Below are 16088 nucleotides of genomic sequence, written 5' to 3' on the forward strand. Positions count from 1 at the left end.
GTTTTTTTTCTTTGAAGACTTTTTGTTTTTCATCCAAGAAGCTTCTTCAGCTCTGACAGGATAGTGGGGAATGGAAGGATTTATATTCCTTGCAGACAGCTGTCATCTGCAACATTTTAAGGTTTTGCACCAGCTGTCTTTGGTCCTGAAGAAAAAGCATAAAGCTCTTACTGCTGATTACCATTGATATAATTGTTCTCCAGTTCAAATTTTAGATTCATGGAGGAAATTATTTTTAATTTTGGGGTGCAATGTAACAACTCTTGTTGGGGCATGATTTTCAATAGGTTCAGTGAACTGTAATCTTTATTTTGAATTGAATTAAAATTTATCATACGTGTGACAAAATAATATAGCAAATTTTAATCTGCCAAATTCATGTAGTACAAAATAGGTGGGCTGTGTGTTGTGTTTTAGACGGAGAACTAAGTTTTTTTGCAAAATTTGGGAATTATTCCAACAATTTTACCAATTTCATAAATAAACTAGTAGATATCTTTCAAGTTATTCTACCTTCCTCTACATTTTCACAGCCATACCAAGTTGGGGTAGGGGGAGAGAAAGAACAGGAAACTAGCTAATCAAAGGACTTGGACATGGGCTACTCCTAAACTATTTGTCACCCTCTGTAATGTGCTTGGTATGTTCTGTCAGCAGAAATGGTAGGAAGGTTTTTCCCTACATATGCATTCTTTCTAAAAACTGGTCAAAGGAATAATCAGCACAGAAGCTATTTCAACAGGTATTCTTTTCTGATATGTGCATGTATTAGGGCCATCTCATCTGGGATGCCAAAAAAATTAGATGACCACTAAGGTAAAGGTAAAGGTTCCCCTCCCACATACATGCTAGTCGTTGCCGACTCTAGGGGGCGGTGCTCATCTCCGTTTCAAAGCCGAAGAGCCAGCACTGTCCGAAGACGTCTCCATGGTCTTGTGGCCGGCATGACTCAGCGCCAAAGGCGCACGGAACGCTGTTACCTTCCCACCAAGGTGGTCCCTATATTTTCTACTTGCATTTTTATGTGCTTTCGAAACTGCTAGGTTGGCAGAAGCTGGGACACTAGATGTTTGTGTCCACTAGATGGACACAAAGAAATACTGAATGTTAAAAGGGTTGTTTTTGTTTGTTTGTTTGTTTGTTTGTTTGTTTGTTTTGCTCTACTTGTCACCTTACAGCTTAGATATGATAGCTTTAATGCATACAAACACCATGATTCTCTGGTCCCACGGCAATATATAATCTTTATTCCTTGTTGACTTACAAAAGATTGTTGCATTATTCAATCACAATCTATTCTTAATATATTAGAAATACTTGGAGCTGAGTTGAAGAGACATTTTAGAACTGTCTGCTAAGATTAGCTATGCTTACACCAGCAATAGCAGGAACCAGAATTGGTATTGTGTAAAGATGGGAGAACTGGAGAAAGGATAAGATCATTCTTGTAAGACTCTTTATAGCATTTGGTTTCGTGAGTGATTAGGAAAAGACCAGCCAGATGAAAAATTCTAGGATACAGTGCATGGTGGCTTAGTTCACATAACAGATTAAGCCCAAAATAAACTATGTTAGAGCTTTTTGATTGCTGGGTGAACATATAAATATATTAAAATAAGCCTTTGTAAAATAAGAATAGTGACTTAATGCAGTATTTCTTAAAATTTTCAAGATCAAACAATACAAATTTGTACATTTTGTAAAAAAAAAAATACTGTAAGGAACTTGTATGACTGTTCCTTTAAAAAGGAAATAAAGGTAATATTGAAATAAAACCTCTTTAAACAATATTTAAAGTGTATTTTCCCTTACATTTAATATATATAGATTATAAATCTTAATGGGATGCATGAACTAGAATATGGTTATTTCATAAATGTTGGCAGTGACCTTGTTAAACAAACTTAGGCTTCATGTTATCCTCTGTTTCAGTATGGGTCCTTGTTTGCAGTAAGGATGTCCACTGTACTTATAATCCATTTTTCACAAAGAGATTCTGAAGAAGATAGTAAAGCCTATAGTGACTTTGAAGATACTTGCGGAATATCTTCAGGCTGTTTAAGAAATGTTGGTGTTCCTTGGAAGGGAGCTTAAAATTAGTTTAGTGTCTTGTGCAGACCCTTACTGCCTTACTCTTAAAACTGGAGATAAACAGAAGGGAAAAGATTCTTAGTATTTTTAATGTCATTCTAATCTCTTGTTTGAAAGAAAATGAAAGTTGTGAGCCAAGTATCATTGGATTATAATATCCAAGGACACTTCAGTCACAACTCTGATTTTCTTTCAAACAAGAGATTAGAATGACAGAGTTGGAAGGGACCTTGGAGGTCCTTCTAGTCCAGGGGTGTCCAAACTTGGTCCCTTTAAGACTTTTGGACTTCAACTCCCAGAGTCCCTCAGCCAGCAAAAGCTGGCTGAGGAACTCTGGGAGTTGAAGTCCAAAAGTCTTAAAGGGACCAAGTTTGGACACCCCTGTTCTAGTCCAATCCCCTATTCGAGCAGGAGACCCTATACCATTTCAGACGAATGGCTGCCCAATCTTTTCTTAAAAACTTCCAGTTTTGGAGCATCTATAACTTCTGGAGGCAAACCGTTCTACTGACTAATCAGAAAATTTCTCCTTAGTTCTAGGTTGATTCGCTCCTTGATTACTTTCCATCCATTGTTTCTTGTCCTGCCTTCAGGTGCTTTGGAGAATAGTTTGATTATATTGGTCTGAGCTATGGGATCCTCTATGTAACTTCTTTTTGCATCATCATCATCAACAACAACAACAACAGAGTTGGAAGGGACCTTGGAGGCCTTCTAGTCCAACCCCCTGCCCAGGCAGGAAACCCTACACTCAGACAGATGGTTATCCAACATTTTCTTAAAAATTTCCAGTGTTGGAGCATTCACAACTTCTGCAGGCAAGTCGTTCCACTTATTGATTGTTCTAACTGTCAGGAAATTTCTCCTTAGTTCTAGGTTGTGTCTCTCCTTGATTAGTTTCCACCCATTGCTTCTTGTTCTACCCTCAGGTGCTTTGGAGAACAGCCCGACTCCCTCTTCTTTGTGGCAACCCCTGAGATATTGGAACACTACTATCATGTCTCCCCCTAGTCCTTCTTTTTATTAAACTAGGCATACCGAGTTCCTGGAACCGTTCTTCATATGTTCTAGCCTCCAGTCCCCTAATCATCTTTGTTGCTCTTCTCTGCACTCTTTCTAGAGTCTCAGCATCTTTTTTACATCGCGGCAACCAAATGTAAAAATCCTTAGGCTGCTTTTAAAACTGCTTTTCTAAGTACACCATATCCTTTCCCCACATAATCCAATTTTAGAACAGCTTCTATTTGTGCATTGTGGATTGATGTCATAATTGTGCTTTTAGTACAGAGCTTGCTATCTTCACCCCTTGTGCTAACAAAAGTGCATGCCAATATAAACGAAACTGATCAAAGAAAATCATACTTGTGGTGTAGTAGTACAGACCTTCTGAATTTCACCCTTCTAGGGAGCTTCATTTAAAATACTTTCAGGATGTTAAAAATGGAACTAAATGTTATTGGGCCGCAGGCGGAAATTGGTAGTAAACTCTTGTTTAGACTGTGTTGCTTCACAATAAAAGTAAATCTAGCAACTTGGATGAGGCTAGGTTAGGCTATAACCCGGCACAACTTTTCCCCTTCCACATGGAGTTTGTGGTATAGAGAAGAATTCAATCATGAAAACTAGTAGTCTAAAATAAGGCAGCTATAGGATTCTTTTCTCTAATCAAAGAAGTCTTATTTCCATTCTGTAATTCTTCTTTTCCCAGTCATCCAAAATAGCCTGTTTTTCTTACCTCTTCTTTTTGATCTCACTGTTGTATAAAATAACCTCTAATGACACTTTATTTTCATCCCAAACTATTCTCAAATCAGTACTTATAATAAAGCATTATTATTATTTCTCTTTTAATCTTTTACTATTGCTTCTTTCTGTAGCAATATTTATATTTTTCTAAAAGACACACATCCCTTTCACGAGTAGACCTGATTTCAAAGAATTCGGCTACTAAGGATTCTAAAGTAGAAATGCTACCCATTTTTTTTTCTTTTGAAACATAATCCTATGAGTTTGGTTAATAAAAGGAAATCTATTTTTTTTAAATAGAAGCCCCTTCAATGATTTTATGAACAGCTGGCAAATACTGCCTTACCAATTCATAAGTGCCTGCTCCTGTTGTAACGATAAAAATAAATAGCATGCCATTAAGCCAAATGGTTTAGATTGTCAGTAATAATTAGGATTATATTGCATATTGTGATTTTTGTGTCTTTGCTTTATCTTCCGGCTCTGTCTTAAATAGATTACTTATAATTTGTCATTTATGTGGAGACCTTTAAAAAAAAAATACCCTGGTAGTTGAGGGCAAACTGCACAATGATTTTCAGTAGGCTATATCTTTCAAGTTTAATATCAATTTACACTAGAGTACAGAGTCTGTGGAAACCTATATCTTTTTTATATTTATTATTAAACTTCTATGCCATGCATCTCACTGAGGCGGCTCAAGGTGGCTCACAGTCATATAATTAAGAAACCATAGGTAAAAGTAAAGGTTCCCCTTGCACATATGTGCTAGTCATTCCCGACTCTAGGGGTGGGGTGCTCATCTCCGTTTCAAAACCGAAGAGCCAGCGCTGTCCAAAGACGCCTCCATGGTCATGTAGCTGGCATGACTAAACACCAAAGGCGCACGGAACACTGTTACCTTCCCAACAAAGGTGGTCCTATTTTTCTACTTGCATTTTTTATATGCTTTCAAACTGCTAGGTTGGCAGAAGCTGGGACAAGTAACGGGAGCTCACCCCATTACATGGCAGCACTAGGGATTCGAACCGCTGAACTGCCGACCTTTCGATCAACAAGCTCAGTGTCTTAGCCACTGAGCCACTGCGTCCCTTTAAGATACCATATAAAACATTTAAACAAATAAGAATCATACATTTAAATCAGTTAAAAGTTCAATTAACCAAGATGGAGAGGAAGGTTCATGGAGCAAAGGTTCATGGAGAAGGGATAGGGTCTGGCTAATCCATTAATTATCTCAAGATGCCATTCCCCCATTGGGGCCCCAAGTCTGCTGGCAGAGCCAAGTCTTCAAGCTCGTTTGGAAGGCCAGAAAGGTAGGTGCGGAAGATGTACATTTCAATATAACTGTAGGAAACCAGCTTGAAGAAGACTAGAAACTCAGTGGTGACTAATAGAAGTTGTATTCCCATGTAACACAAAACTGTGGTTTAATATCAGATGAATAAGGCTCAGCAAACCTTGCTGATATGAATCCTCTCATACTAGGATCAGGTTCAGAGCCATAAATTCCATCAATAATTGTAAATAGATGTTCCTTAGTAATAGAATACCTTGGAGGTCCTTCTAGTCCAACCCCCTATTCAAGCAGGAGATCCTATACCATTTCGGATAAACAATTGTCCAGTCTTCTTTGAAAGCCTCCAGTGATAGAGCACTCACTCCACATGGAGGCAAGTCATTCCACTGGTTAATTGTTCTCAGGGTCAAGAAATTTCTCCTTAGTTTTAGATTGGTTTTCTCCTTGATTAGTTTCCGTCCATTGCTTCTTCTCTTGCCTTCAGATGCTTTGGAGAATAAGTTTATTGTTTGTTTGTTTGTTTATACCAATAGTATTTAACCATTAATTGCCGTTCATTGTGTTGTTGTTTTTTTTGTTTTTACATTTATACCCCGCCCTTCTCCGAAGACTCAGGGCGGCTTACAGTGTATAAGGCAATAGTCTCATTCTATTTGTATATTTTTACAAAGTCAACTTATTGCCCCCCCAACAATCTGGGTCCTCATTTTACCTACCTTATAAAGGATGGAAGGCTGAGTCAACCTTGGGCCGGGCTCGAACCTGCAGTAATTGCAGGCTACTGTGTTCTTAATAACAGGCTTTTACCAGCGTGAGCTAAACCGTTTGTTTAAATAGAGCTGGTAATAGAAGTAACATGGTACTTCTGTTTACATTTACTAATGTAAAGCATGTTTCATCTCATTTCTAATCCTAATATTATAATATACCTTCCATATAACTACCCTTTTTTCATGTATGAGAATTTTCCGATTGATATCTTGCTTTTACTGTTCGGCTTCTCATTTCCCCCCTTATGTCTAACATGTTGGACAACAATCTTATTAAGCTGAAATACTGCAAAGTCTTTCTGCAAAGCTTACAGATAATATTTTTGCCAAATTATTATTATTATTATTTATTAAATTTTTATACCGCCCTTCTCCCGAAGGACTCAGGGCGGTTTACAGCCATGATAAGAAACAACAACAATATACACATAAAACCATAATTTAAAAAACTTATTATACAAATGGCCGAATTAAAACATGTAAAATAAAACCCCAAATTTTAAAATGTTAAAACATTAAAACTAATTAAAATCCTATTAAAATCCTATGCTAGTCCTGCGCGAACAAACAAATAGGTCTTCAGCTCTCGGCGGAAAGTCCGAAGGTCTGGCAGTTGCCGAAGTCCAGAGGGAAGTTCGTTCCAAAGGGTGGGAGCCCCCACAGAGAAGGCCCTCCCCCTGGGGGCCGCCAGCCGACATTGCTTGGCGGACGGCACCCTAAGGAATCCCTCTCTGTGCGAGCGTATAGGTCGGTGGGAGGCATTCGGTAACAGCAGGCGGTCCCGTAAGTACCCTGGCCCTAAGCCATGGAGCGCTTTAAAGGTAGTTACCAACACCTTGAAGTGCACCCGAAAGACCACAGGTAGCCAGTGCAGACTGCGCAGGCGAGGTGTTACATGGGAGCAACGTGTGGCTCCCACTATCACCCGCGCAGCTGCATTCTGAACCAACTGGAGCCTCCGGGTACTCTTCAAGGGGAGCCCCATGTAGAGAGCATTACAGTAGTCCAAGCGAGAGCTAATTAGAGCATGAGTGACCGTGCATAAGGCATCCCGGTCGAGGAAGGGTCGCAACTGGCGAACCTGGTAAAAAGCCCTCCTGGCGACGGTCGTCAAATGATCTTCGAAAGACAACCGTCCATCCAGGAGGACGCCCAAGTTGCGCACCCTTTCCATTGGGGCCAATGATTCGCCCCCAAAATAGCATGGACATGTATTACTGCTACATTATCATGTTAATTCCTGGTTTACCAATGATCAAACCTTATTCTTCTCCTTTCAGGCTATGGCAACCTGAGCCCCAATACGGTGGCTTCACAAGTGTTCTGCATCTTCTTTGCCCTCTTTGGGATTCCCTTAAACCTCATTCTTCTGAATAGGATAGGACAGTTGATGCTCTCTGGGGTGCGTCTATGTGCCTCCTATCTGGATGTGAAGTTCCATTGGCAGGTAAGAGATCTACGTATTCTTACGTATTTGTTTATTTAATCTAAGCCACCCATTTCACAAGCAAGTAATTCTGAGCATTGTACAACAAGACTAAAACAATAAATTCTTATCGGTTACTTCGGCCAGCATGGACAATTTACTCATGCCATTTTCTACAAAAGCAAGAATGTCAATGAAAATGCCACTGACTTAACTGCTTTAGCTTAAATTTGTTGTAGGCAGAGCTATGGTGTAGCAACAAAAGCTATCTAGATATTCATATCATTCTGTTATGTTGTTCCTCTTAATAAACCTTCAAACTTCAGATGTAAATCTTTACTTGTCTTATTTAAATAGCCTATTTCAATGTGTTTACTTGAAACAAATTTCTATTGAATGAAATTAGGCTTACTTATCTCTCTCTATATTGTTTGTTTAGGTTTATAGACCTAGCAAGCCCCAGGGAGTTACTGGGTCTACAATCCTAAACAGCAGAAAGACAGCATAACAAACTTTGTGTAAGAGAGATGAATAAGCATAATAAGTGCACACTTTAAAAAAGTGTTTTAAGCCTTGGGAGTATGTTTTTAAATGAAGAAAAAGAAGAGACTTTGTAGACTGTTTCCACAATAGCCAGTTGCATGCCTCTAGGGAGTTCATAACAAGGGCAAGAGGGCGAAAACATCCTTTAACTCATGTTTCACTAGCTAGCAGAGTAGAGCATAAATGGGGAAAGATTTTTCTTTCCAGATACTTTAGAACATTTTGGAGTTGCTGCTATATTGCATTGATTAACCATTATGCAAAACTTGTTGGTTTTGTGCAGAAATGCCCCATCTTAAGAGTAAAATATATTTGGTGAGGCAAAAAAGAAGCCTCACCAAAATATAATACAAGCATTTGGCCATAATTCCACAGACAAATAAGTCAATAAGTATTAAACAGCCGGTTTTGCTTTCAGTTTTCTGTCAGCAAATAGTTGGTTTGTCATCACTTGCCTTCCCCCTTCTATGTTTTGTTCTTATATTATGTCTGGACAAGCCTCACATTCCTCAGGTTATCTTCCACTATCTCTAGCTCCAAGTATCTAGAAAATATGACGCACATACACACTCCTGTTCCCTCCCTGAATATAGCAATGGTAAAATAGCATTTTTAGTATTCTTGAAAAATTGTGCAAGTCTAGGCTTTGCTTGGGATTGTCTACTGCATCAACTTCAGCTTCCACAGAGAAATAGCAGATACAACCCAATTTCAAGCTTTTTCTATGCATGATTCTTTTCAATTTACAAATGTGTAGACATTTGTGGGGTCAGAAAAATTCCAGAAGGATCCTCTTACCTTGATGGAGAAAGAAATGGACCATGTGTTTTTGATGCTAAATGTGCTAAATGTGGTTTTGCTAATGCAAATGGAAGCTAGAGAATTTTAAACATTTCTGCTCTAAAACTGGCGGTGTCTGATTTGTGAGAATTTTCTTTCAATGCATTATTGTGGCCATATCTTATTAATCATCTTCTTTTAAACTTAGCTTAAGCAGCTTTCAATTTCTCTGGAAAGCTTTGAGAAGAAGAATGTTCCTCTTCTTGTCTGTAACATTGAGGTTACTGAGTCAAAGGCTGATCAAATCCAAACCTAGAAAAATTGAAGGGATCAAAGGGCTTCTTTTAAATCCAGACAACGCATCGCTAGCCCTTCTCCATAAGTAGCCCAAATAGTCCCAGCAATCATGGAAACATAGGCAAAAGGTTGCTCTGCTGACACAAGAGAACATGGCTTTATGAGGAAGGCTGCATGTTAACCTTTTCACATGATAGGTTTTAGAGCAGGGCTGTCACACTCCAGATCTACGGGCTAGATATATCACGTGCTGACCACGCCCAGTTTAGCATAGGGGGGGAAAGTCCCGATATGTCATGTGACATTGCGATGATGATGTGAGTTTGACACCACTCTTTTAGAGGAATCATTCAGGGGCCTTCCCAAGTGCACTGATGTTTTTAGCAGAAAGATATTCAGACCGGTGGTGGAATTCAAATTTTTTTACTACCAGTTCTGTGGGCGTGGCTTGGTGGGCGTGGTGTGGCTTGGTGGGTGTGGCTTGGTGGGCAGGGCAGGGGAAGAATACTGCAAAATCTCTATTCCCATCCCACTCCAGGGAGAAAGATATTGCAAAATCTCCATTCCCATCCCACTCTGGGGCCAGCCAGAGGTGGTATTTGCTGGTTCTCCAAACTACTTGTCAAAACCTGCTGAATTTCATCCCTGACTCAGACCCAGAAAGTTCAAACATTTTGCAACTTTTTGTCATTATAGTCATTATGATTTTTGTAGCCCAGGTAGGCAGCCCTAGGTAGGCTAAACATTAGATACTCTGCAAACCTGATTGAGTCTTGAACTTCAGATCTAAAGCCAAGATCCAGAGTACCCTAATAAATCTAAATATATAAAGTAAGCAATGAAGGTCAGGGCAATGTGCTTCTTCCTGCTCTTTCCCTCTTTCCCGTGGATTTTTCACAATGTGTGAAACTGAAACCTCTGGACTAATGTTGGTTTACTCAGCAGGTTCAAATCAAAGTCTAGTATTTGCACAAATAAACCAATAGTAACCAGCATGTTTGGGCTAGCATGTGAAACTGATTTTACAAGCCTAGGAAAACTGACCTGCAAGAATAAAAACTCTCAGTACTGTACTTAATTCACATCTCCTTTTTATGATGTAAATCATCATTAAGAAATTGGAATGTTGCATAAAAAAAAAAGACCAGTAAACTCAGAAGGTACACATTGAACTTGAATCAAAATGTTCTTTGGCCCATGTTGAATGGGTTAAACACAGTATTATGCAAGGACTCTAATACAATGAGCCTTTCTCTTCCAAATGTCTCCCAAATCTGTTCAGGAAAATTTTCCCTGGAAGAAGCAAATTTTCAGCACTGTACTGGGTGATCAAAGAATAATGAATCTGTCCTGAATAATTCTTCCGTCAACAGAAAGCAGATTTGTCACTTGACCTCTTCAGAAATTTAATAGGATTATATACCAGTGCTGCAGATTCATTCAATGCACATTTCCCCAGTATCTTCATTAATGAAAGTTGTAATCTATATCCTGCTTCTTGTCTGATCTAATCTATATTTTCTGTTTCTTTATTGCTAGAGGGGAGCAGTTGTCTTGACCTGGACTTGTGCCCTGGGTGCTGGCCTTTTATTATTTCTTTTGTTACCACCTTTGTTGTTTACTGCCATAGAAGGCTGGACTTATGAGGAAGGATTCTACTATTCCTTCATAACTTTAAGTACAATAGGCTTTGGAGATTATGTCATTGGTAAGTATCTTATACCTAATAAAACTTTATTTGTTCAAGGGGTGAAGTAGGGGGTAGATTTACAAGTTCCCTAGTAACTCAAAGGAAAACATGCTCATGGACAAAAACATGCCTTCTCAAGTTTAAGTTCAGTAAATAAAATCACAGTTCATTCTATTTTAAGGCTGACGTGCAAACATTTGTTGCTTTTCAATGAAAAGATATGTCCTGCTTGAGAATGTGAAATTCTCAAGCGCAAAGGATCCTTTATGTGCTTGTTTACACAGTTCACTTAGGAGATAATGTTTTTCACTTCATTTTTCCAGATAAAGGTGGAGGTACTCTTCCTTTTTGAGGGAAGTTCTTAGTTCTTAATTCTCTGGTCAGTTGTGTGAAAACAAGTGCCTTCTTCATGCAACAGGAAATAAATGGTTTTAAAGTATTCTGATATGTGAGGTGTTTTACGTTGATTCATTTTGGATTTGCATTTATGTTAATAGCAAAGCAGCTTGGTTTAATGGGTGTTTAAATTGGAAGTTATGCATAAAATTCTACAATGTGGACTTGGTAGCCATTTTTATTCCAGTCTAATAGTAATTATATAATTAAAATTAATATATAGATAGTTGCACCCTCATGAGACAAGTAAAATATAATAAGCACTGCATGGAAATCTCATTTATCAGACTTCTCTAAAAAGCACTTTCAACTTTTACTCTCTCTTTCACAATTGTGTGGAAGAAAAACAATCTTAAATTGGAATTATGTTGGCTGGAACAGAATTGATATGCAATGATAATGTCATCAGGAGCTTATTTTAACTTCACCCCAGTGGTGTTCCTTACTTTCTCTAAGTTATTTAAATGGTTGTAAAGTTGTTTCTGGAGAAAGGATGTGAGAAGAGTCACTCTTTGTACTAAACCAGGGGTCTCCAACCTTAGTCCCTTTAAGACTTGTGGACTTCAACTCCCAGAGTCCCTCAACCAGCTGGCTGAGGGACTCTGGGAGTTGAAGTCCACAAGTCTTAAAGGGACCAAGGTTGGAGACTCCTGTACTAAACCATTATATTTTTAACCCTGACTTGTCATTAAGCTACAAATGGCTCTGATTGCCTGTTCTGTATCATAAACTATGTTTTGTAAAGCACAGTAGCTAGATTTACTGCATGCTAAACCAGAACCAAATAAACCAGACAATGACAATGTAAAATATAATTGTAGTCGCTATTGTAGTTTTTAAAAAAAGTATGCTGCCCAACTCGCGATCACTCTGGATGGCTGTTATGATGACAGCAAGAATGCATTTTCACAATAGTGGCAAACATCTGTAGCTCGGGTGGAGGATGAGGGTGGAGGTTTGTTCTCCAAGCTTGTGGATTTATTTATTTATTGCATTTATATCCCGCCCTTCTCCGAAGACTCAGGGCGGCTTACACTATGTCAAGCAATAGTCTTCATCCATTTGTATATTATATACAAAATCAACTTATTGCCCCCAACAATCTGGGTCCTCATTTTACCTACCTTATAAAGGATGGAAGGCTGAGTCAACCTTGGGCCTGGTGGGACTTGAACCTGCAGGATTGGTTTCTGAATATTTCATTACCAGGTAACATGTTCAGTGGAGTTTAGGGGATTGCCAGTGTCAGTGTTCTTCTGTTTATAAGGGCGCTTCAGGTGTGGAATTTGTAGGCTGGTTGTCCCCTCTCCTCAGAATCCAAATCAACTGCACAGCCAACCAGAGACAGCACAGACCCTCAACTAATCCATGCCAATGTCCCCCCACCAGCAGTTCACCTCCCAATGACCCTGACCTGATGTAATCTCCTTATCACAAGACCCATCACAAGACTTACTGATGATTCACAGCTGACCCATCATAAGACCATCAAAGTTCCTCACTTGACACACCCACACCTGAAGACTTTATAAACAGAAGAACACTGACACCTCCTAAATAATGTTGTAAGATGTTAATTAGCCTGGTAATGAAACATTTGGAAGCTAACCCACAAGCTTGGAGAATGAACCCTCTCCCTCAGCAAGAATGTATCCCTAGTTATGGATGCTATCTCTCCCCCCCCCCCCCTAAAAAAACCAAACAAACAGAGAGGGCATTAGGAGAAAAAGAGAAAATGCATGTTTTTTTTATCTAGAGCATATGAGGATGTATTGGATCTCCTGTAGAAGTCAGGAAAGTCTGAAATATAACCATCCATTTAACATATCAATGGGCTACAGAAATAACCTTGAGGAAGAAAAGGAGGAGCAACCAGCTAAGACAAATCTGAGTCCAAAACAGGAATGGAATGTGTGAAAGCATTTCAGATTGGACCCTCCCAGATTCTCTTTAAAATAAAGGCAGGGAGTGGGAGGTACATTTAGAGTTGCAGGATTCTGTTCATGTAAGATTGTAATAAAATTTGTTTCATGATTTTGGTGTTCAAGTCTGCTTTCCCTTGCAGGGCTGATATAACGGGATGTCTGTTACTTGATTTAATACTTAATATGTACAAACATTTGAACCAACAGCAATACTTCTCATCAGCAGTTGTCTCAGGGTTTATTTTGTACTCACAAGTCAACATATTATTTGTCTTGGTTGCTGACCTAAGTGGTGACCTGTCCACTCTTGAGTTTTCCATAGCTTAAGCACAGCTTTCATTTACTTGTTATCCAAGAATCTTTGAAATTGAAATTCTATATTTCTTTCTGCCTCTGGTAAGACTCTGCCACTTTTCTTCCTTGCAGGTATGAACCCTACGCGTACTTACCCAGGCTGGTATAAGAACGTGGTATCTCTGTGGATCCTCTTTGGGCTGGCCTGGTTAGCCCTGGTCATTAATCTCTGCATCAGCTTAGTAGAAAATTCTAGGAGACTTTGCCAATGCTGCAAGAGAAAAAGTCACAACATAGCACAGGAGTTAATGAATGGCAATGCAAACATTAATTTGGAGCCAGAAGATCAGCAGAAATGTGATATGAAAGACATAAAACCCGTGAGGCTGGATTGAATTTGGAACCTGTGTTCTTTTACACATTTTTTCTATTGAAGAATGAATGGAAGCATCCGCAGGCATTGGTAAATGTTTTGTTTTGCCACTCTGAGAAATTTTGCTAGCTGGAAAGTCATCTAAATGGGAGTTGACTTGGACACTTGGATGACATTGGAAATATACATATATTTCCTTGAAATGGTCTGGAACTGCTTTTTCATGTGATACCTTTTCAGTATAGGAATAAATTGCTTTTTGAAAACAGTGAAGGAGTATGTGTAACAGAATAAACGCTGTTGTGAGCATCTGAGTTGAGAATTTGGGACCATCACAGGCCCACTGATATATGTGCAGTTGTTGTATGCATGTAACAGTCTTCCACATTAAGACCCTCCATGGTTACTGGAAATTAATAAAGACAAATGCTTGTAAAAGGCATTAGCTTATGGGAGATGAATTACAATATTCTGTCCATTACCACTTCAACAGCTCAAAAATCAAGATTATTTCTCTACAGGCTAGAAATCAGTACTAACAAAGTAGGGAAAGTGTGCAGAAGATAGCTTCTGGAATTCCTCCAGACCTCTTTATGAGCGGTGACCGTAGGATATCTCTACATTTTCTGTCTAACAAAATTAATACATTGCATCTATGTCCATTTATACATGTATGTTCTAGAAAGCACAAGGTGAACTATTCTGGGTCATGTCACCTGGCTTAGAATGGAGGATATCACAGCAATTCTGAGTTATTGCCCAAAAAATGCTTAGGGATCACTTGGGGGAATTTTCCTGCATTTTTTTTCCCTTCGGGATGATTTGGTCCATTTTTAGCCCTGAATTTCTTTTGACAGTTTCTCCTGCTCCTCTCTGGTCCCATTTTGTTCAGGTTTTGGAGCATTATTCTTTTGATAGACAGGCAGACAGAGTACTAATCCCTAGGACATAATATATTTCCAACATTCCATAGGGTTGAAAAGAACAGAAGAACTATCTGTATTGTCACTTGTTATATATGAGAGGGGGGTATAATTGTATAATTGCACATTTATATTAGGTTCTTTGTACAGATGCCACTCTTTTGTTTAGTGTATCATGCTAGCTTATGCTTTCTCATGGAATCCCTATGAGGGATATGATATAAACCATTTTAAAAAAATAATTGTGATAGTAAACAAGATAGCATTGTTATTTATTGTCCATATTTTCTTTACAATTACCAATATATGCTCACGTAGAGATATAGATTAATACCTTTCATAGTGAGGAGGCAGAACCCTTCCTGCAGCCTTGATAAAGGGAATTAATAGGGATATGTTCCATGAATGTGCCTCATGTACTTTAAATCAGTTTCAACTAATTGCTATCCCAGCATTTTGTGGGATACAAATTGGTTCCACCCAGCTTCTTTTCTACACACATCCATTCTGATTTAGTACAATTCACATTCACTGGTGAAGTTCTTCCATGGGGATAATTTTTGAATATCTGGAACATTCACAGTCTATGCCATCTAAGTCAGTCTTGTGCAATTTGGCATTCACCAGTGTTGATTCCAGATAGGAACTGTGAAAGTTGCTGTTCCAACATGCTTGAAGGAAACTAGATAGTGGAGGACAAGTTTCTCATCTTATATTTTATATCGTTATAACTTGACACTTGATGATTCTGCTATGCTCAGTCTTTGTAGCTGGATGATTTAGCCATAGCAGAAGTTTATAACTTTGCTTTAAAAAAAAAACCAATAACCACCATCACCCACAAAAGTGTTATATGCCAGAAATATAGGTCACTCATTCAAGGGTGACAAGGAATTGGGGGGGAGAGGGAAGGGGGGGTGGAGAGAGAGAGATGCTGAAATTGTCACTTCTGACCTGAATTCTTTAATAATCTGCACTGGAAAATTACTAGAAATATTTGGAAAGTTGTTAGAAGATTTCCTGTATATTTGTCTGCACACTTCTTTTAAAATTTATGTTTAATAATGTTGCTACTGAAAGTTCAGTAAGTCCATGTAATAACTTTATGCCCTACCAATATGTGTAATGTTCAAAACAATAGTTTTTAAGCGAATTCAAATACATTTCTCATTCTCTGAGTCTTTTAAATGAACTGTGTGTCTATTTCTGTCTCCAGATGCAACATTGCACTTGGTTGCATTAACAAAAGGATAACTTCTTTTTTTTTTTTTTTTTTTAATTTTTTTATTATTTTTTTTGCAACAAACAAACAAAAAGAAAATACATTATTACACCCTTGTGCTATACATAAAAGGAAGATTTGGGTCTTCGGATATATCCTGATTGCCAAAATCCACGTTCTCGTGGTACAGGTACTGAAGCGTCCAATGTTCCAAGCGCAAAGTCCACAAATGGTTTCCAAGTCTTCCAGAAAATATCTTCTTTATACACACCACTTCTAATTTTAATATCACATGTCATTTTATCATTTAAA

General features: G+C 38.5%; 1 protein-coding gene across 1 annotated transcript in view; it reads left to right on the forward strand.

Annotated features, from left to right (window-relative positions):
* KCNK17 (potassium two pore domain channel subfamily K member 17) overlaps positions 1 to 15301 on the forward strand; it is a 35826-nt gene extending 20525 nt beyond the window's left edge. The window contains exons 3-5 of the mRNA XM_058167347.1: positions 7188 to 7354; positions 10493 to 10661; positions 13391 to 15301. Coding sequence (XP_058023330.1) covers positions 7188 to 7354; positions 10493 to 10661; positions 13391 to 13653 — 599 coding nt within the window. The 3' untranslated portion in view covers positions 13654 to 15301. The remainder of the gene's footprint in view (positions 1 to 7187; positions 7355 to 10492; positions 10662 to 13390) is intronic.
* Positions 15302 to 16088: the final 787 nt, after the last annotated feature.

The sequence above is a fragment of the Ahaetulla prasina genome, chromosome 1 (genome assembly GCF_028640845.1).
Source record: "Ahaetulla prasina isolate Xishuangbanna chromosome 1, ASM2864084v1, whole genome shotgun sequence".
In the NCBI taxonomy this organism is placed as follows: domain Eukaryota; kingdom Metazoa; phylum Chordata; class Lepidosauria; order Squamata; family Colubridae; genus Ahaetulla; species Ahaetulla prasina.